The sequence below is a fragment of the Rhynchophorus ferrugineus genome, unplaced genomic scaffold, assembly GCF_030347505.1.
Source record: "Rhynchophorus ferrugineus isolate W39M unplaced genomic scaffold, kcgeb_rfMv2 rfM4, whole genome shotgun sequence".
Lineage (NCBI taxonomy): Eukaryota > Metazoa > Arthropoda > Insecta > Coleoptera > Curculionidae > Rhynchophorus > Rhynchophorus ferrugineus.
Genome location: NW_027472583.1, coordinates 33041759 through 33062884, shown reverse-complemented (window position 1 = coordinate 33062884; position 21126 = coordinate 33041759). Strand labels below are relative to the sequence as shown.

The 21126-nt window shown below is 32.1% G+C and overlaps 1 protein-coding gene and 2 long non-coding RNA genes across 4 annotated transcripts in view; all 3 read left to right on the top strand.

Annotated features, from left to right (window-relative positions):
• The window catches only part of LOC143195296 (uridine phosphorylase 1), a 34631-nt gene extending 21187 nt beyond the window's left edge, over positions 1-13444 (top strand). For both annotated transcript variants that reach the window (XM_076402316.1, XM_076402315.1), the window contains 4 exons: positions 405-590; positions 651-789; positions 2832-3025; positions 11531-13444. In XM_076402316.1, the coding sequence (XP_076258431.1) occupies positions 405-590; positions 651-789; positions 2832-3025; positions 11531-11716 (705 nt within the window). In that variant the 3' untranslated portion in view covers positions 11717-13444. The remainder of the gene's footprint in view (positions 1-404; positions 591-650; positions 790-2831; positions 3026-11530) is intronic.
• A 5578-nt stretch (positions 13445-19022) lies between these two features.
• Positions 19023-19660, top strand: LOC143195306 (uncharacterized). The gene is made up of 2 exons (XR_013005512.1): positions 19023-19315; positions 19393-19660. It is a non-coding gene; the product is annotated as an uncharacterized LOC143195306 (long non-coding RNA).
• A 312-nt stretch (positions 19661-19972) lies between these two features.
• On the top strand, positions 19973-20544 carry LOC143195307 (uncharacterized). Its single transcript, XR_013005513.1, has 2 exons — positions 19973-20322; positions 20412-20544. It is a non-coding gene; the product is annotated as an uncharacterized LOC143195307 (long non-coding RNA).
• Positions 20545-21126: the final 582 nt, after the last annotated feature.

The following is a 21126-nucleotide window of genomic DNA, read 5'->3' as shown; positions in this document are numbered from 1 at the left end:
CACTCCTCCTTTTGAACTCGGGATTTAGACCATCCTTGATGGAGTTACATTAAATCGGAACCAATACAAATTGATTTCCATATTTTAGAATTTTTCCAAATTTTAGTTTTTACTTGTTGAAATTCATATTGAATGCAATATATCCATTCTTACCTAACCTAATTACTAGCGTAAATAGCGTGGTTAATCCCTCTCAGATTTTATAAGCTTGCCTGAACAACTACAAATGGTCAAACGAACGCAGATACAGGAAACTGCCGCATTTTTACTTTGAATATGATTTGTAACACAAAGAAAAATCTGTAAAAATTAAATCATACATCTAATACTTTTCTAAATGTTATTTAAAATATATACATTTCATAGCAGAAACGAGGACCCTAACATATTCTTATTTTCAATAGCACGGTATGGGCATCGCCTCTATAGGAATCCTTCTGCATGAAATAATCAAACTGATGTACCACGCCAAAGCCAAAGATCCAGTCTTCATTAGAATAGGTACATGCGGCGGCTTGGGACTTGAACCGGGAACCGTTGTGATTTCGGATGATGCGGTCGATGGTTTAGGAAACCACTTTTACTCAGTGGTAAGCTTCCATTTCCACTTACTAACGGAAGCTTCTTCATCTACTTTTTTTGTGTTACAGCCAATTTTAGGAAAAGTGGTCAAACGACCGTGTAAATTCGACAAGAAACTAGTCAGAGAATTAAAAGCTATGGCTGATCCCGAGGATCCTTATGATACAACGGTAGGGACCACCATGTGCGCAGAAGATTTTTATGAAGGTAAGGCACAGTCAGAGCTAAACAAAATACAAGTTTTACTTTAATTAAAATACAAATAACAAAATACTATCTCGCATGTTTAAGTCGTGTATTTGAAAAACAAAATACAGTATTTTATCTAATTTTATTTCAAAGACAAAATACAAATTATAAAATAGAGTCAGCTGTCAGTTTTTCTTTTATCGTTTATGAAGCTGACTAACTCCATTTTTGATCACTGTCTCTGTTCTAAAAAGCAATAAAATTGTTATCTTCGTTACTAGTACTGCTTTTCTTGTTACTCCCAGACATCATTTCAAGTGTTTATATTCTTTCAAGATTTGTATCTTTTATAACACTTTTTGACAACCAACCAATTTTGTAACTAAATTGGCATCATGCTGCCAATATGGTTCCATTCATTTCACTATTCGGCACTCAGTACCCAGTATTATTATTTCAGTTTCACATTCAAACATTCATGTCTCAAACAATGTAAAATGCCTCAGACTTCAATCCTGGATACGTCACAGCATTCAACTAATTCACTCCATGTCGCCATCGTCCGATATCGAAGAATTTGATCATCCATCGTGACATTCGTGCACTTTTTTTATTATTTAATTATTACATTGTTACTAGTTGTTTCCGCCTAACCTACAATTTTTCTTTATGATAACTTAAATCTAGATATATAACTAGTAGGACCCATCGGCCCTATATCAGTTTCTGGTGAAATAATGTTTATATATGTCACTGCTGTATTTTTTATTATATGCACCTCCCTACACAACACTACACAAGATCAGATGGTTTGATTCTTTTGAGTCTGTGTCCTGTTCTGGTGGTATCCAAAAGCTGCAATACTTCAATATTCTTATGAGATTGGAGTCTTCCTTTATAACCCCCTTGCAATTCTCTTGATTTCTTGACTGACTGTGCTCCTTCCAGCGAAGTTTTACATCAAGATTAATTCCGAAATATTTAGCGTTCTTGCTAGATGGAATGATAGTATTATTTAGTGTTATTGGTGCTTGTACGGTCTGTTTATAGGTGTACATGTACAGATTTACTTTCTTTAATTTTTATTTTCCAAGCTTGTGTCCAATTATTTATATTATCACTTGCCTGTTGCAATTTTTGTGAGGCTTCTTCACTATTGTCTCCGACAGCTATAATCGCAGTATCATCAGCAAATGTAGTCATCGTAATATTTTCCGTTTCTGGTATATCACAAGTGTAGAGTAGATAAAGCATTGGTCCCAGTACACTTCCTTGTGGTACACCTGCTTTAGCTTTTTTTATTGTAGAGTAAGCTTCTTCTTGTTTGACTCTTAATATTCTGGTTGTAATATATGATTTTAATAGTTCGGTGTGTTGTTTTGGTAGCATCTTCTGTAGTTTATGTACAAGGCCGTCATGCCAAACCTTATCGAAGGTTTGTGCTACATCTAAGAATATAGCTGAGCTTACTTTCGTAGGCTTTTTCAATAACATCTGTTATTCTGTGGACTTGGTCAATTGTTGAATGCTTGTTAATAAATCCGAACTGGTGTGTTGGTACTAACAGGAGTTTTTCAAAAACTTTAGATATTACTGGCAGCAGTGATATAGGTCTATAGGCTTTTATTTCGTTTGGATTCATCCAAATAAACTTAGTTAATAGACAAAAGTTTCGTGAAAATAACAATTTAAGAAAGAAAATGACAATTGACAAGATTCTTGACAATTTGACGTACAACAAAGGTGTAATGTTAGCAACATTAAATATTGATGTATCTATCGGTCGCCGTTTTGCTCCCAAACGAGTCTGCAGGAAACTTCCGTTAATAAAACCGCTAAATTAAAATGTATTTTGAAGCCATAGGTATTTGAAACACTAACTACAAAATACAGCAGCGTCAGGTATTTGAGATACCAATTATAAATTACATTTTTAGAAATAAATAAAATGTAAATATGTATTTGTGTCTCAATTTCGTATTTTAATTACAAGTAATTCAAATACTGCCCAACCCCGGACACATTGCAAGAGTCACGATTCTTATTGACACATCATTTAGGCCAAGGACGATGTGATGGAGCCTTCTGCGACTACACGGAAGCCGACAAAATGCAGTATCTAGAGGGTTTGATCAAAAGCGGCGTGAAAAACATCGAAATGGAAGCGGTACCCTTCTCAGCCTTGACGAATCAAGCAGGCATCAGAGCTGCCATCGTTTGCGTTACGTTACTCAACCGAATAAAAGGCGATCAAGTAAGTATCATGAACAATATCTATGTTTGTTTGTATAATGTCACTAGCGTCTAAGGAAATATATTTTGACCAAGCTTTATGTGGCATTTATTATGGTTGTTTAATTCAAGATTATTAATCATAGATTAATAATAAATATTTCTTAATAATCTTCTAGGCAAAAGCAGTATATATATATAGTATAATATATATATATATATATATATATATATATATATATATATATATATATATATATATATATATAGTAATTACTATTTTCACTCAAATGCACGGTTCGACTGTTTTTTTCCATTCGTGATGTCAGACGAAGATGTACGAATTCTTGTCTGTATAAAATGTGAGATAGGAAAGGATGGAGATAAATACTTGGAGCAGTTAATTTTAAATGTCTTTATATTTTCCAATGGCAGTATAGTATAAGTGGGACACATATGTATATATATTCATTCACTTGATAACTTAATAAATATAAATATAAAATATAAAATATAAATAAAAATAAATATAAAAGAAATATAAAAGAAAAGAAAAAAAAATACTAATTTCTATTATCATGTAATAAATAATATAATTTTAAAGGAAGTAGGATTACTTTTATACTGAATGTTCTGTGGATATGTAAAAAGGAATGGAATAACAACACCACAAATGTTTTATCGTGTTTTAATATATTAATTGCTATTTTTAAATAACATAGTATAATAAATATAAATAGTACAATATAACTTAAATAAAACCTAAGAAGTAATGATTTTCAATAACCATAACTACTAAATAAAATGTAAACATATACCTAATCATTGAAAAATCTAATCCATGATGAACTTAAAAGTGATCGTACTATAACTACCAGACCCTTTTTAAATAAAAGTTTTATTTATATTTGAACAGAAATATTTTTAAAATACTGTGAATATTATCATGTTCAACTTTTCTCCCTTGAGGCGGTTTCTTCGATCGTTAATTATTTGCCCAGATTTTGAAAAAACTTGTTCCCAGGGGACAGATGTTGCGGGTATAGAGGAATATTTTACGTGTAACTGATATAATTCAGATAGTTTCATTTTATGAGTTTGCTAAAAATCCAATGAGTTTTCCAAACGCCCAAAAAATGGAATTTCCAAATACTGCTAAATCTGTAAAGTTGCTGCAGTACTTGGACTAATTACTTCTTTCATTCTAGCCATTTTTTAATAATAGCGAGATATCAATACATCCTTGGTCAGTAGTTTTGTCTTGAATTTCGAATTGTGGAACTATATTTGTATTTTTTGAAGTTAGAATGGAAGATGCCTCTTTTGTGATAACTTTTTGTATCGCCTCAGCATTATTTGCAATACCAAATCCTGATTTTTTAAATCTAGGATCTAAAAATGTGGATTTCCCGTATATCGTATTCATTTCTAAAATTGCCAGTCTTTTATTGAGGAGATCTAATAAAAAAATTTTGTCATTTTTTCCCCATTCACTTGTTAAAATCCTGAATTTGATGGAATATTGCAGTGCTCTTATTAACCATATAATTAAAGACATGTTGGGACATCTTTCACCAGATAACTCGGTGGTCATTATTTCAATGGGCTTTAAAAGTTGAATACATTCTGTTAAGATAGTCCATTCGTTAACAAATAAAAAATGTGGTGCTCTTCTTAATAGCCAACAAAATATGAAAGTAGAATTTTCCTAACAGAAAATGTATTTATTACAAATATTTAAAATACTTTATTCACCTCTTTATCGTTAATATTTTTAAAAGAAATTTAACAACCGCTACTGTAAAAAACTCTTCAAATCATTTGGATCTAAGCAATTTCTGAAACTCTTGGAACATAATTTTAGTTTTCAAGATTTTAGGAAAAAAGTTTCGACAAACAAGATGCTTGGACAAAAATCGTGAAAGTATATCATAAAAGTATTACCTATTATACCAGTCCAAAGTATTACCTATTTTGCCGGTCAAAAGTATCTTACTATTTATCATTTACAATTTAATTTTTTTGCCCTCGAAAACTAGCGTTCCAAAATGCTGCTATATTAATTTACAATATATAGTTATTCACAAGCAAACTACAAAAAAACATAAAACCGCATATATTACATATAAATCTATATAAGCATAAATGCGGCGCATTACTTTCAAGGTCGCGGCTAGGACGGAAGGCCAGAACGTTAAAAATCAGTCGAATGAACTAGTAGAACCGAAAATAGTAACTAAAAGTAAACGACTGAAACAGCGGACCGAAAATAGCGACTGAAAACAGTCGACTGAAAACAGTTATTAGTAAAAACAGTCGAACCAAAAATAGCGACTGAAATAGTCGATAGTAAAAAGTAGTCAGTTACTGAACAGTCGATAGTCGATTTCATTCGATTGTTCCCAACACTAATATATACATATATACTAATGCCGCTATATTTATATACGGCTATATTGTTAGAAAAAATTGTAGGAGTTATGGGAAATATTTTAATTAGTATATATATTTTTCTGGCAATATGGCACTACCGTGTCAATCATCGACATTTCACATATCCTCAGCGGAATTCATTCCCATTCGAACTGTAACAGTGTACACCTTATAACTCTTATACTGTGTAGCCAAGCGTTGTCATGCAAGAACATCATTTGGTATCCGCTACTCTCTATTGCTAGTCTTTTTTTTTGCTAAAAATACGTCGTTCTACTTGTTCATTCGGTTTTAGCAGATCCTAATACCCCTTGCTGATCCCACCATATACACAGCAATACTTTATGGATATTTCGCTTCGATATCAATGTCGATGGCTCTCTTGGACTAACCCATAACTTCCTGCACTTAAGATTATCATAGATCTACTTTTCATCAGTCCGAATTAGCCACAGAAAACCATTTTGAGCAAACGAGGAAACCGCGATATTGAAACTGTTTGAAATGACATTTTCACTCAATTCGTGTAGTAGCCCGTTTTCCCTCCTTTCCGATCTTTTCCATTGCATGTAAACGTTTGGAACCAGTTGGTTTATTAATTACTAAATTTTCTGAATTTTCTTTGAGAGTTTAAGCTTGATTTACGCCCAATAAATTTTTACAATTCATAATTTTATATTGCCATTATGTGTCAGTGACATCAAAATAGCAATTTTTAAAATATTGAAATCAAAACCGACAATCCGCATATGATGAGGCAGCATCACCAAGCTTCTAAAAGTGTCTAAAAGATTCGATAGCAGATTTCTTTGAATCAAACGGAGCGTCCAAAATTCAACGATCGAACAACAAACCTTTTTTTTTAATTAGCGTCTCTATATACTGAATAAGTTAATTATACTAAATGAAAAACTGTTAATTTATGTAACAATTAACAGTTAGTTAATATAATTTTACGTGGATTGGTTAGTAAGTCAGTTAAATCCTTTTTTATTAATACATTGTTACCGGTCGTTTCCGACTCACCTACAATTTGTTTTTACAGTAACTTAAATTAATTATGTACATTATGTGCATACGTCATCTAAATTTGTGACGTCAAAACGTCACAATGTAGCCGCATCAACTTTGAGTTTTAGTTCAGTTTGGCTTTGACATACAACAAAATTCTAATTTAAATAAAATAATTGAACAAAAATGTTATCGAATGTAATTTATTTTAACATTTTAGGACATCTAAAAACAACAGTTAATTATACAGCCACAATAGTTTGTAGGTTAGAGTTATAACCTCTTATTGCTATTGCTTTCAAAAATTATGCATATGTCTGACATCCGGACGACTTTGACAGGCTCGTTCGTTTACGCGTTCGAACTAATCAGGCAGCATTGTGTCTCTTTTTAACTAGAATAAAATTAGAAGAAAAATATTGTGTGATTTTAAAACGAATTTATAAATTGCGGCAGGCAATACATTAAACATCTTGATAACATATGTACAAAATAACTTTGAAAAGACTATACATATCTAAGGGAACCCTTCGTTAAGTTCTTATTTAGTCTCTACAATAATAATGCTCGTGTATTATTTAAAGCTGTTATTTTTTTGTTAAATACACTTCATTGCGCTACAAAATCAAATATTTTGATTATTTTAAATATGTGTCCCAGTGAAGTTAGTTACTTTGGTATTGACATAAAAGTTAAGTGTGTGCTCATGTATCTTTGCGATTCTACTGATTTCATGAATAACAATTGGTACCTGAAAATCTCGTAGAAAGTAATCATTCCTATAGTATCTAGGGGCATCTATTAGGAATCCAGATACTATATATTAGGAGGAGTTTGGAGTTTGTTCTGAAAAAATGTTTATTACTTCACATTTATTTTATATTAATTGATATTTATAGTTCTTTTGGCGAGACATCTCCGTCCTATCAAGTTTTGTTAATGTTCTGTTAGTGTACTCCCTTCAACCGAATTTTGCATCAAAATTCATATCAAGATACTTAGAGTTGTTGCTACATAAGATTAGTACAGTTAGATAAGATAGTATTATTCACTATTATTGTTTTTGCAATGCACTTTGATAATACGTAAACTAAATTAAAGATTATATTCTCCGGTATCCTATTTTGTTACAATGTTTTCCTTAGTTTACGTTTTTGGACTACTTTTCTTCATTTATTTGGGATAATTAATTTAACTAATTGTACTCTTAATTCTTACTCTTACTGTTAATATATATATCATATTTTGTTTTATATTATTCGCATCGAATTAGCAATCTATTACAAATTATCCTATGTGGAACGTTCAAATAATTTTTCTAAATAATTGTAAACAATTATTTAATAATTACCTAAACCTGCTACTGTTACTGCTGTTATCTGATTTTATACTAAATTGAATTATGTTTTTTGATAGTCACAAATGTTGTTTTTCGATGCAATAATAACCTTTCTTCTTCTTGCTGGATATATTGTATGGTATGGATATGAAGCAATTTTTTTATTGAACTTTTTTTTTTAACTTCAAACTACTAATTATATCAAACTACTGACTATATTAAAAGCAATTCGTTGGTAACAGCATCTTTTTTTTATTTCTTTTTGCATATTTTGGTTTCTACTCTGGGTATAGGTCTCATTTCTGAAATAACTCGGCTAAATATTTTGGCTGGGACATAAAAATGTTACTCTTTCTTGGAATTTAGCTTGGGTGCTAACTTTATTTCTCCTTTTCTGTAAGGTTCTTTCTACTATACATCCTCTGTAGCTTGATAGATGTTCTTTACTGCAATTTGCATATTTTGGTTTAGTTTCCTTCCTGCAGTATTCATTCAGTAAGGTGTTTTTCTGAACATTTATACAATCTGCTTTTCCAGGTTTTCTGCGTGTATTCACATAGTTGGTATCTATATCCTAGTAATGTTAAATTGTCTTTTTTAAGAAGTTCAATGTTTGTTACTACCCTAAGATTATTTTTCATCCGTAAATAACCTTTGTGTTCGTGTTACATTGAAATGATAGAATAAACAGAGGCAGACGGTTCTTGTGCACTATTATTTATCCCTTGTTGTTTTTGATTCATTCTTTTATTTTTGTTTGTCTTTATATGAGTGTCACTGAAGTTTTAGGACCTTTAAGAACTATGCTATTTTTGTGAATATTTTACGCTGCTGTATTTTCAAATTATTATAATCAGGTAAATTGGTTTAAACGTGAATCTAACTGAGAAATAGTCAACCAATCGAACTGACAGTATAAAACAGTTAAGACCATAGGGCTGCCATAAGGTAGTATTATCAATTTTTGCAAAAAATTAGTATAAATGGGATTTTAAACACTTTTGTTGTAAAGAAAAATCGTAATAGAAAATTGTGGATATGATAACTTCACATACCAAGAAATTTTCAAGCAACTGGATCGTTTCGCATCGGCAATATTGAATATAAACTTATTAAGTGATAAAAACGATCTTGCGTGATGTTAACAAAGAAGGCGCTAAGGTCGCTTTTCGCGGTACTTGATTGGTTAGTTTAAAATGATAGTAATTACAATGTTTAGAAACAATTATAACGTTCTTCCATGCCAACATTTCTTCGTCATTCCATGCTCCATATGGAGCCTTTTTCTTTACGACAGACATTTTGGTGGGTGATGTGAAGGCGCTGAGGTCGCTTTTCACGGTACTTCATTGGCTAGTTTAAAACGTTTAAAATTGCAGTAAAAAATATTTTGTTTTCAACGCATTTGATTTGCTCTAATATTTAATTTGTTCTATATTAAACAGATTTCTTTAAACAAACGAAGCATTTAATTGATGCCACCTTAATAGACCTGTGTTTGTTTAAATGGTAATAAAATTTAGCACTATTCGAATATTAAATGACAAAACTCTTCGTGTAGAGAAATCACATCTACTTTTAATGTATTTTGACATTGCCCCAGTTAAACATGCTTAAAGAGTAAAATGAGTATAAACCCAATTCTCTGGATAATTTTTCCACCGCCAACACCATTTGTTAATAAGAACTAGGTTAAAAATGGGTTAATTTTTTACTCTAAATAAATAATTGTATATATAAAATGCTGAGTTACACAAACGCTTAATCCAGCTAATTTGGGCTTTTTAAGTCGGTTAATACATTTTTAAAATAGAGCCGGAAACATCTTTCAAGGAAAATAACGCCCCGTTCTTGTTTTCTGTAAACTTCCTAAAACGATAATATTATAATCAACTAATATAGATTATAATAATTTAGTCACAAAAACTTAGAAAAATTCTAAATGTCCTCCATTATAACAGGTCAATTGAAAGTCCCCGGCCTACCACAGTAAAACATATTTTTTTGCCAAATTTTTTTTTATTCAACATAATTCCCTTCAAGGATGATACATTGATTATAGCGACCCTCCAACTTTTCGATACCATTTTTGTAGTACGATTTGTCCTTTGCTTCACAATAGGCCTCAGTTTCGGCGATGACCTCTTCATTCGGCGAAAATTTCTTCCAGCGAGCATTCTTTTGAGATCTAAGAACAGAAAATAGTCGCTGGTGGCCAGATCTGGAGAATACGGTGGATGAGGAATGGATTTTTGGCATCGTTTTCACTAACTTGTGACGCGGTTCATTGTCTTGGTGAAGCAGCACTTTCTTTTTCTTCAAATGCGGCCGTTTTTCGGCGATTTCGTCCTTCAAACGGTCCATTAACGCTATGTAATAGTCTCTGTTGATGATCCTTCCTTTTTCAAGATAGTCAATAAAAATTATTCCATGCGCATCCCAAAATACAGATGTCATAACCTTGCCAGCCGATTGCGTTTTCCCACGCTTTGGAGCGGGTTCATAATGTGCAGTCTATTCGGATTACTATCGATTGGACTTCGGAGTGAAATGAGGGAGCCATGTTTCATTCATTGTCACATATCGACGTAAAAACTCGGATTTATTACGTCTGATCATCTTTAAACACTGCTCCGAATCATCAACTCGTCGTTGTTTTTGGTCAAAAGTGAGCTCGCGCCGCACCCACTTTACACAGAGCTTTCTCATAGCCAAATATTCATGAATGATATGATGTACACGTTCAATTGATATCTTTAGAGTGTTTGCTATTTCACTAGTTCACTGCGTTCACCGTCTTCGGTGCTCATTTCACCACGTCTAAACTTAGCATACCTGATACATAACATCCTTGATGGCTGACTTTCCTGGGGCAGTGTCCGGAAACTCAGCATCAAGCAAAGTTTTTGCTTCAACCGTATTTTTTCCCTCCAAAAAACAATATGTTATCAACAGCCGAAATTCCTTTTTATCCAATTTTTTCACGATAACAAAAGTTGCTTCACTCAAAATGCTATAATTCACAAACTAACGATCCGACAGCTGTCAAATTTATATACGCATCTTTTGATGGTTAGGGCTAACTAGAAAAAACATATGGATTTAATTCTAGTTCTTAAGATTCTAGCGCTTAAGAACAAATGTTCTAACTAAACAACAACAAGAAGTTATTGTTCCCGCCGGGAATCGAACCCGCGACCTCCGTTTGGGAGTTAAGCGCTTTAACCATTGCACCATAGAAGCAGTTGTCTACATTATTTCTATAAGGTCTTATATGATACAGTCAGTGTTTAAGAAGCTCGTCATATCAGCTCAGCAGTAACGTTATACCCAAATATCTGATTATTTTAGATAAAAAAAAATATGTGAAAACTTTGTACGTGCCCTTGAAATTTAAGCGTTTCCCTCGACGTCCCCCCGTTCCCCCAATAGATCCTGATTTGGTTTCAATGGAACCACCTCGGAAGTGTACTCTTTCGAATAAAAACAGAATATATATATATATATATATATATATATATATATAAATATATATATATATATACATTATATATATATATATATATATATATATATATATATATACAGCCGAACATAGAACCTCTTCCTTTTTCGAAAACGGGTAAAAAAACAACAATTGTAATAACTTAATTTTATAAATTATGATTATACTAAGCGTATCTATTGTAAGATGTATTTAAAAACCAAACTTAATTTCAAGTAACTATTAATATCTTTTTCTAGGTGTGTTCACCCAAAGAGGTAATTAACGAGTACCAATTACGACCCCAGAAACTGGTTGCCAGATATATAAAACGGCATCTGCAAACCAAGGGACGACTGTCGTCATTCGAGGGACATGGTTCCATGGCTGTGAAAAGTCCCAGGAGGTTCAAGCTGGTGCAGCAGGAGTCCCAGACGTTCGAATAACGTGTTTCGATAAATATTTTGACGAATGCAACGCCTAGATTCGTCGATAGAATTTTTATTTTATATTAATAGTTAGTAGTGTTAGAGTTTTTAATTTTAAGGGGTCTTTTTATAAGTAGCTGGGATAGGGAACAGCACAAGAAGAAGCGCGTTCGTCAGGGATACCGTTTTAAAGTTTCTATCACCGCCATCTCTGACAGTATTAGAAATATCGTTATTCCATCGTACAATCAGTATCGCAACTTCCTTAGAAAAGAATAACATGCCGCGAACACAAAACGCTACTTCGCGCCTATCAAGAAATTTTAAACGATGTTCCTTGACAGAAATTACAAAAAATAATAACGCGTCGTATTCAAACTATAAACAAAAAAAACCTAAATATTACATTTTTAATGCTATAATTGTTAATGTCATTTATTAAGCTAAGATATTATTGTTATATGATGCATTTGTAAGTATTGCTAGTTTATAAGAGAAACAAACAAAAAACAAAAAGAATATATCCTTGGATTTCTACGCCAGATATTTTTTTATCTTAGGTTTTCTTACTGAAGGAGTAGGAACGGTAGCTAAAGGACGAATTATTATCCGAATAACAATTAACAGAATCGCAAAATTCTCAAATGATTCGCATAGAACATATCATACCGTTATTTATATGTATCGTGCAAAAGACACGGAAATCAGTGAGTAATTACATAACCTAACATATCTCTCATGCTAAATATCATTTTCTCCATAATACGATACAGTATAGCTTCTGCTTGTTCATACTATTTTATAAAATAAATATATATACTACCTGAAAAAAAGTATTTTTTGAGTTTAGAGTTTTTATTTTTATAATGTAAAATATGTTAGTATTGTTGGTAATAACGTCACTGTGCATCAAAAAGTTAAAAGCATGGACGTTTAATTATTACTCCTTTGTCAGGCATCACCCTATATACCATAATTTCAGTTAAATTAAATTAAGGTGCCTTTTACTTAGACATTTCTAATTGATATCCGCTCATTCTTTTAACTTTTTATGTATAAGTCTAATATATATATCTAGTATTGCCAAATGAGTCGCACTTTGTGGAATAATCGCTTATTTAATTTTTTTATGTTAATGACCGCTTTTAGCGGTCGACATTGACATTTAACGAAATATTTTAGTTTTAGCCAACGACAATTATTTTAACGTTTCGGTCGTGTGTATGAGAGAATAAAAACGGTAACTGGTCGGGAGAACATACTCAAGGATTATTTATTGGCGTTTTTAACGTAGGAACATTAATGTTATCGTGGTTGAAGGTGTTAAAATATTTGACAATATGTTGTTAAGTTTTAACCAATGGGGACGAGATGACGTACAACGACTAGCAGACGGATTTACCCCATAATTGCCTATGAAATTTGTATTTTTAAGATGTTATACCCATGTGAATCGACCTTATATATTCACCGAACAAATATATAACCGAATTTCGATGATGGTGTATGTATATATAAGGTTGCCTGATTTTTCAAGCCATAAGTGTTTATTGGCGAGTCGTATCGACGACAAATGGCTGTTTTGATAATTGTGTGTGCGTTGATACTGTTGCAAGCTTGTTCGACGATTTGTTTGTTTGATTTGTTGATGGCGTGTATCGTCAATATATTGAATATAAATATATATATTAAGGCCTGGTTACATTATATTGTATGTTTGCCTTGAAATAAATAATATTTCCAGTACATTTGGACTTTTATTTCACATTTTAATTTACAAATTTGTTATGGATTAGAAAATTATAGATATGAAACAGATACGTTATATATAAAAACCATATTTACGATTCTAAGGATTAATTTACAGTAATTGAGTAATATATGAATCGATATATACCATTATTTTGAAGTATAAACTTTTACGAATCACTTATGTTTCGGGACGGGACGGAATTAATACACCACTTATGGCCTTGGAACAAAAGAGATACTTTATTTTGATCCCTGGTAATTTATACCCACTTGATACAAATCACAGCGCCCTCTACTAACTTCTCTTCCTCCTATCTATACTGGCTCTTGTATCGAGACAAGTTATATATTTAACACTCCCCTTCAATTTAAATGTACAATGCACAATTGTAAACAAAGATTACAAAAGTACATTTAAATTGCCAGAACAAAACTATTACATTGTACATACAAATTTGTTCGAACTTAGAACTATTCTATTTCTACATTGCGAGAATTTTATCTTTAATTAATAATTTTATCAAATGAATCTACACAATTATGTGATAAAGGTAACAGTCAGTTTTCTACTTAAAACAACTCTCTCTTTGAACAAAAACTAACTTTGAACAATCATAGAAATAGTCGCCAAAACACTGTCCAATCTAATATCGATTATATAGTTTGTTCTTGGGCTGCCAAACACACATATATTTCTCTTCGAATGAATTTCTTCCATACCTCTGGGTTTTTCTTATAAAATGGTATGATCCATTAAAACTTCCTAGTTGGTACCATACCAGTCTTCATAAGTTGCTCCTTCAAGTCCACTTCCGCCTTACATTAGTCCATGGTCTTCTGGCATCACTGAGGTATTATAACTAATTGGTCACCACTGCAGTCTGCTTAACTTGTTCCTTCAAGTCCACTTCTGCCTTACATTAGCCCATGGTCTTCTGGTATCACTGAGGTATCATACTAATTGGTCATCACTATCCCAATTTTTTGCTTCTAATATTGTACTCAATTTTGTTTTCTCCAGTTTTCTAACTTTATCACCTTCACCTATTACTTTCAACTCAATCATTCACTAACATTATTCTGCTTTATGAGCTTTCTTCTGTTCTTTATCTCTATACTCCAAATGAATTATTAATGGGTGTTCTAGCTTCTTCACAGTTCCCTTTGTTTTATTCTTATTTTCATCTAGACCAGATTTATCAGAATCAAATCCTAATATGTTTGTTATTTCCATTAGTATCAGAATCATTATCGCTCCATTTCCAATTCGAAATCAGAATCATTTTAATATAACCCAGAACTGTCTAAGTGATGTTAGTCTTTATTATATCTTAAATATTTTAGCTTAGGGCTTTCTTCTTCGTCTTCGGATAAAGCTAGATAATCAGGTTCTTGATCCATTACTTTATTTAACTTTCTCTTATCATTGACTTGTTTCTTCTAGAATTGGTTTCCTCCAATTTAGACAAGATAGGTTTATTTTCATCAGGTTCGTCATCACTGTCTTTTATCTGTCTGTTATTATCACTGTCTGTTATCTGCTCTTAATTTTTTTTTCATCATCACTCACATTCTTGTTTTCTTCTTCCTGTTGCAAAACTGTCTGCATCTGTTTACTCACAGATTCTTCTTTGGAATTTTCTATGCTCGCCTTATATTGGTCTCTCTATATATTTTCTAAACGGTATATCTTTAATTATTTCTTCACTATTATCCATATTGAAGTTGACTTCCATTGGCGTACCAAATTGATCTGCTTAGATGCGATCTTGTAACTAACAAAACTTATATCCTTTAAATTATAACTATAAATTATTTCTCCACTTTTGCTGGTGTTAATATTAATTTCAATTGGTGTAACAACCTTCTACGTAGAATTCCTCAAGCAGTCGTGAAATTATGTGTTTTTGATGAATCTTAATCTGTTCTATCGCTGCTTTTTCCATTCCAATAAATTATTTAACTTCATAGAGACTGTCCATTAAATCCACTATATGCTCTTCGTCATTTTATTAATGCATCAGCATTGAGTACTACTGAATAATTACTACCTTTAGTAGACTACTAAAGACTAGACAATAGTCATTATCTTATCTCTCTAAATATAGTGTACCCGAACAATGCTTGATTTAATTGTTGGTATCTTGTTTAGTTCGTATACAGAACTAAATTTAATTATTTAATAATGTCCTATTTAATCTTTCCGCTTTTCCATTACTTTGCGGTGAATGAGCTATTGCTATATTCTAAATGAATCCCCTTTTTCCTACAAAATAGGTTTACTCCATGATGTCTTTCTAATTCATTAATGTATTGTTTGAAATTCCCTTCAGCTTCATTTTCTGTCTTAAGGATTTTTACTCTGGCAAAATGGGATAAATCATCTAGTATTTTCTATCCTTCCTATTATAAATATCTTCCTCCATCTTCAGATATTGGGTTTATTAGACTATAAATATCCGAATGAATTAACTCTTCGATTGCACTTGTTCTCGACTCCTTGCAGTAGAAAGAGCTCCTGGTTGTTTTCGCTTCTACGCACATAGAACAAGGTTTATCCATCTTCTTTAGTCCCAATTGTATTGATATTTATATCAAAATTCTAATATTTTGTAACTAAACTTTGCTAAGCAACTTTGTTCACCATCCTTACAAATTAAAAATTCTTCTTCATTGGGTTCAATAGCTTTTCATTCTACCTATAATTCTGTTGGACCCCTTGTTTCTAGTTTTCAATACTTCTCTGGTCCTTGCAACTTACACATGGTTGACTTTCTAAACTCTTCTCCATTATTAATTGCTTCATTGATTATATGATGTTTCTTTATCCTACCGATAATTATGTTGGACCCCATGTTACTCATTTACTAGTGTTTCACTGATCGTTGTAAATTATACACGTGGTTGTTTTTCTAAACTGTTGGTTATTTCATTACTAATTACTACATTGATTACAATGTTTCCTTCTATCCTACTGATAATTCTGTTGGATCCCACGTTACTAGTTTACTAGTGCTTCACTGATCCTTGTATATTATACACGTAATTGATTTTCCAAACTCTTGATTATTCCATAAATATTTACTACATTGATGACAATCTTTCCTTCTATCCTAGTGATAATTCTGTTGGATCTCATGTTACTAGTTTACTAGTGCTTCACTGAGCCTTGTATATTATACACGTGATTGATTTTCCAAACTCTTGATTACTCCATTACTATTTACTACATTGATTACAATGTTTTCTTCCTTCTTACTGATAACTCAAGATCACATGTTTCTAGTTTTCTGGTGTTCCTTCTGATGGTCATTCATCTTTGAGTGCTCTAGTGCTCCGAAATTAATTTCCGTCTGTTGCATACAGCCATCTTGTTACTTTCACTTTCCTTCGTGTATATATAATTATATATATACTATACCGAACTAAAAACTTTACCTAATCTCCATTCCCCTGCACTCTCCGTCGTCACCCTATTACTTCTCATTTACACCGAGAATTCTGGGCCCATAACCTTTTACGAATCACTTATGATTAGGGACGGGACGGAATTAATACACCACTTATGGCCTTGGAACAAAAGAGAGACTTTATTTTGATCCCTGGTAATTTATACCCACTCGATACAAGTCACAGCGCCCTCTACTAACTTTTCTTCCTCCTATCTATACTGGCTCTTGTATCGAGACAAGTTATATATTTAACATAAACTAGTGTTGGACATAATCGTATGTAAATAAATAATTATATATATATATATATATATATATATATATATATATATATATATATATATATATAATTTACTTCAAAACTATTTTATTTTAAAGAAAAGAAGTGGCAACGCTGCACAAAAGGCACTTCCAAATCAAACCTATTTTAATGATTCACATCATGTCATCAGACACCAGAACGATATATTAGAATTTCCAATGCTGTAATATGACGCTATAATACCTCCTTCTAAAGAAACAACGAAAAGGACGCAGGTGGTCCTTATGCCGTCTAGAAAGCTTACTGTTTTAAATTTTAAAAATATATTTATTACATTGCATTTATTATTCTTATTATGTCATTATTACATTATATTCGTTGTCGACTAACCTACAATTTCTCTTTACAATAACTTAAATCTGCGGAGTCTATCCTTATGTATCCTTACAATTGTATAAGTAATCAGTCTTGTGGAAATCTGGGTGCACCTACTATACTTATTAGAACTCTCTCTGAGAGGCTTGTATTGTATTTATATTACTTTCCGTATATTCCGTATATCTATATAGGTTTCAACACTTGCTTTTATGGTAGCAATGTATTGTGTACTGATAATTGTAATTTTCTTCCAATTAACCACTACATTTTTCTATAATTGAATTCCAGTGCTTTCCTTTTATTTTTAGAGGTTCCTTCCAGCGAAATTTTGCATTAAGATTCATTCCGAAATACTTATCGTTATTGTATTGTTATTGATGCTTGTGCGATCTGATTATACGTGAACTGCAATATGCACATATTTACTTTCATTAATTTTTATTTTGCCGGTTTGGATCCAATTATTTATATTATCACTTACCTGTTGATATTTTCGTGTAGCTTCTTCACTATTGTCTCCTACAACAAGAACCGGATTATCATCAGCAAATGTAGTCATCGTGATGTTTTTCATTTGTGGTATATCACATGTACGAAAAGAATTGACCCCAATACACTTCTTTGTGGAACATCTGCTTAGCTTCTTTTATTGTAGAGTAGGCTTCCTCTTCTTTTACTCTAAACATTCTGGCTGTAGTGTAAGATTTTAATAGTTTACTGTGTTGTTTCGATAACATGTTCTGTAGCTTATGAACAGGGCCGTCACGCCATATCTTCTCGACATTCATATTCGACGGCTGTAGCACAATCCGTCTAACAATATAAATGAACATACCTTTTTACCTTCGTAGGCCTTTTAATTACATCTGTTTTTATATGCACTGGTGTGTCGGTATTAGTTTTTTTCTCTCTATAATCAGTTTTATTCTTTTCAACAGGAATTTTTCAAATACCTTAGGTTATTACTGGTTGTAATGAGATAGATGTATAGATATAGAGAAATAGAGATTTAACTTTATAGGAAATTTTGGGGAAATGCTTCACGACGTCCAACATATAGATGTCGCTACTTTTAATATATTGTAGGAATGTTCGTCGGGTCGGTCAGTCGGTCGAAATGTGTGGCTGCCGCTGCGATTATTTGTCAGAACACTCTAATATTAAACTCTAATATAAAACTCTAATATTAACTTTAATATTAAATTATACATGTGGTCGACGGGAGAAATGACAGGATATTAGGTTAGGTAGAGGTGGCGCTGTTGAAGTGGTACTGTTACAAGGGGATGGAGAAAAGAAAAGAGAACGAGACGTCGTCGTGATGGTCTTTTATAGTCTGGAACTGCATGGTACCAATACACCGGCGTTGCCAACCTTTGTACTTGTTGTTGGTGAATTCGTGGTGACCTAAAGGGTCGTGGCGGTCGCCACAATATTTTATTTTATTAGTATATACAAGTGGGTAGTTGAAATGCTTTCTCGTTCTAGGAAGTGATGTGTGCCCGGATGCACAGATAGTAATGAAATGCATCATTGTTTTCTGTTAAAAAAGTCCCCGGCAATCTTTAAGAAATGGGTAGAAAACATTAAAAATCCGAAACTGGTTGAGTTAAAGATGAAACAGGTTTATGATGGTTACAGCGTATGTCTTAGACATTTTTATGATACATTTAAACTTTCCTTTAAGTATTTATGAACAATTTAGTGACGGTGAAAATAATACCACGAGTCCAGAATATGTACAAATGGAGGTGGATCAAAATTATATAGAAGGTAATTCGAAGGAGTCAGTTATATTTCTGTTCATAATTGTTACCATTAATTTCTAAACTGTCTTACTATATTTGTAGTGCCCATTTCCATCGTTCCAGGCCCTCAACCAAGGTGTTCGAAGCAAATGCCATCGACATTTGAACAAACTCCAGAAGGTAATGGTAAAGTTTGTATTAATTCAACCATTACCCCCCTTTCTGCTCATTCTTATCGTTAATTACTTGACTCTATAACTTTAGTTCCATATGTTCCTATAAATCCAAACAAAGTTTTACGTTGTATCGTAGTGTACATCTCAGGTTATTTGTGTGTACACAAATTAAGATTGATTTTATAGAGGCAAGACAATATCTCGTACCCCAGACTGCAACAAAATTGTTTATTATACTGTCAGTATATTTTGCTATCTCTTATATTGTCTCTTATACTATCTCTTATATTATTTTATTCAGCGATTTTGACACGTCGATAATATAACATTTTTGTCAAATGTTTTTAAAAAAAGTAAATTTAAATTTTTTGCTTATGGTTAAATATATATATATATATATATATATATATATATATATATATATATATATATATATATATATATATATATATATATATATATATATATATATATATATATATATATATATTTATATATTATTTATATTTTAGATATATTTATTGTTATATATTATATTTATATTTATTTATGTTTACTTATATTTATCAAATTTAATTCAGAAAGAAAATTATTTCTTATTTAAATTTCATTGGTCAATTAAATATGATGTCAAGGCTGTCACGTGCCAAACACTACTAATGAACCAATCAAATATCATCACAGTAAAATATTTTTCTTACAGATGCCTAATGGAGATTTAAATTGACCAATCAAATTACTTGAATGGCCGATTATGGCGCCCTCTGGATGTTGGGAAAAGCAAAACTGCGCCAGAGTCCACTATTGAGTTGCATCTATATTACTCTATGTCTATAGACTGCTTTTATTTCATTTGGTGATTTTCCAGGATTTGGCATCATGGTAATTTCAGCCATGTTCAATACATCTGGGACATTTTTCAGTAAAAATGCTACATTAATCAAGTTGGTGAGTTTTATAATTGCCTTTCTTGATAGTTTTTGTTACAATTACAAGGAGATATCACTGAAGAACGGGATATATATATATATATATATATATATATATATATATATATATATATATATATATATATATACTGCAGATGGTGATGGGGTAGTATAGGTGGGTGCGTATAGCAACAGCATGAAGGTTCGTATCTAATGAGAGGGACTAGAAATCCAGAGAATCATGGACCATAATTGCTACACCACCGGAGGCGTGAGAAGTTTCTGAGCGGGAGGTAAGGCGAGAGGTGAGCGAGAAGTAAGCAAACTTAACTCTCTCTAGTAAAACTTTTCTTTTAAAATTCTAGATTACCACCATCTCTGGTATGTGTGATCCTTCTCAGTCCATCCACTCCAAATGGTTTTAGGTTTTCTGTAATTTCATCATATGTGCAAAGAGTCAGTTCGCGGTGAGTTATTACACCCCGACAGTGATTCAGAGTGGAGTGGGGCTTAACAGTCACAGGGTTGTCGCATAAGGAAAACAGTGATTGAAGTTTCTAGGACTGGTCATCGTTCTTTGTAGAAACGACTATAGAGCCGTTTCTAATTTTATTCATAATTACATGCGTATCACTTTGTGCCAGGATTTGATTAAATATTTTAACTGTGCTCATCTTCTCAAATAAAGCACTATTACTCGATATTATGAAAATGTGATCATTGTCGAACAG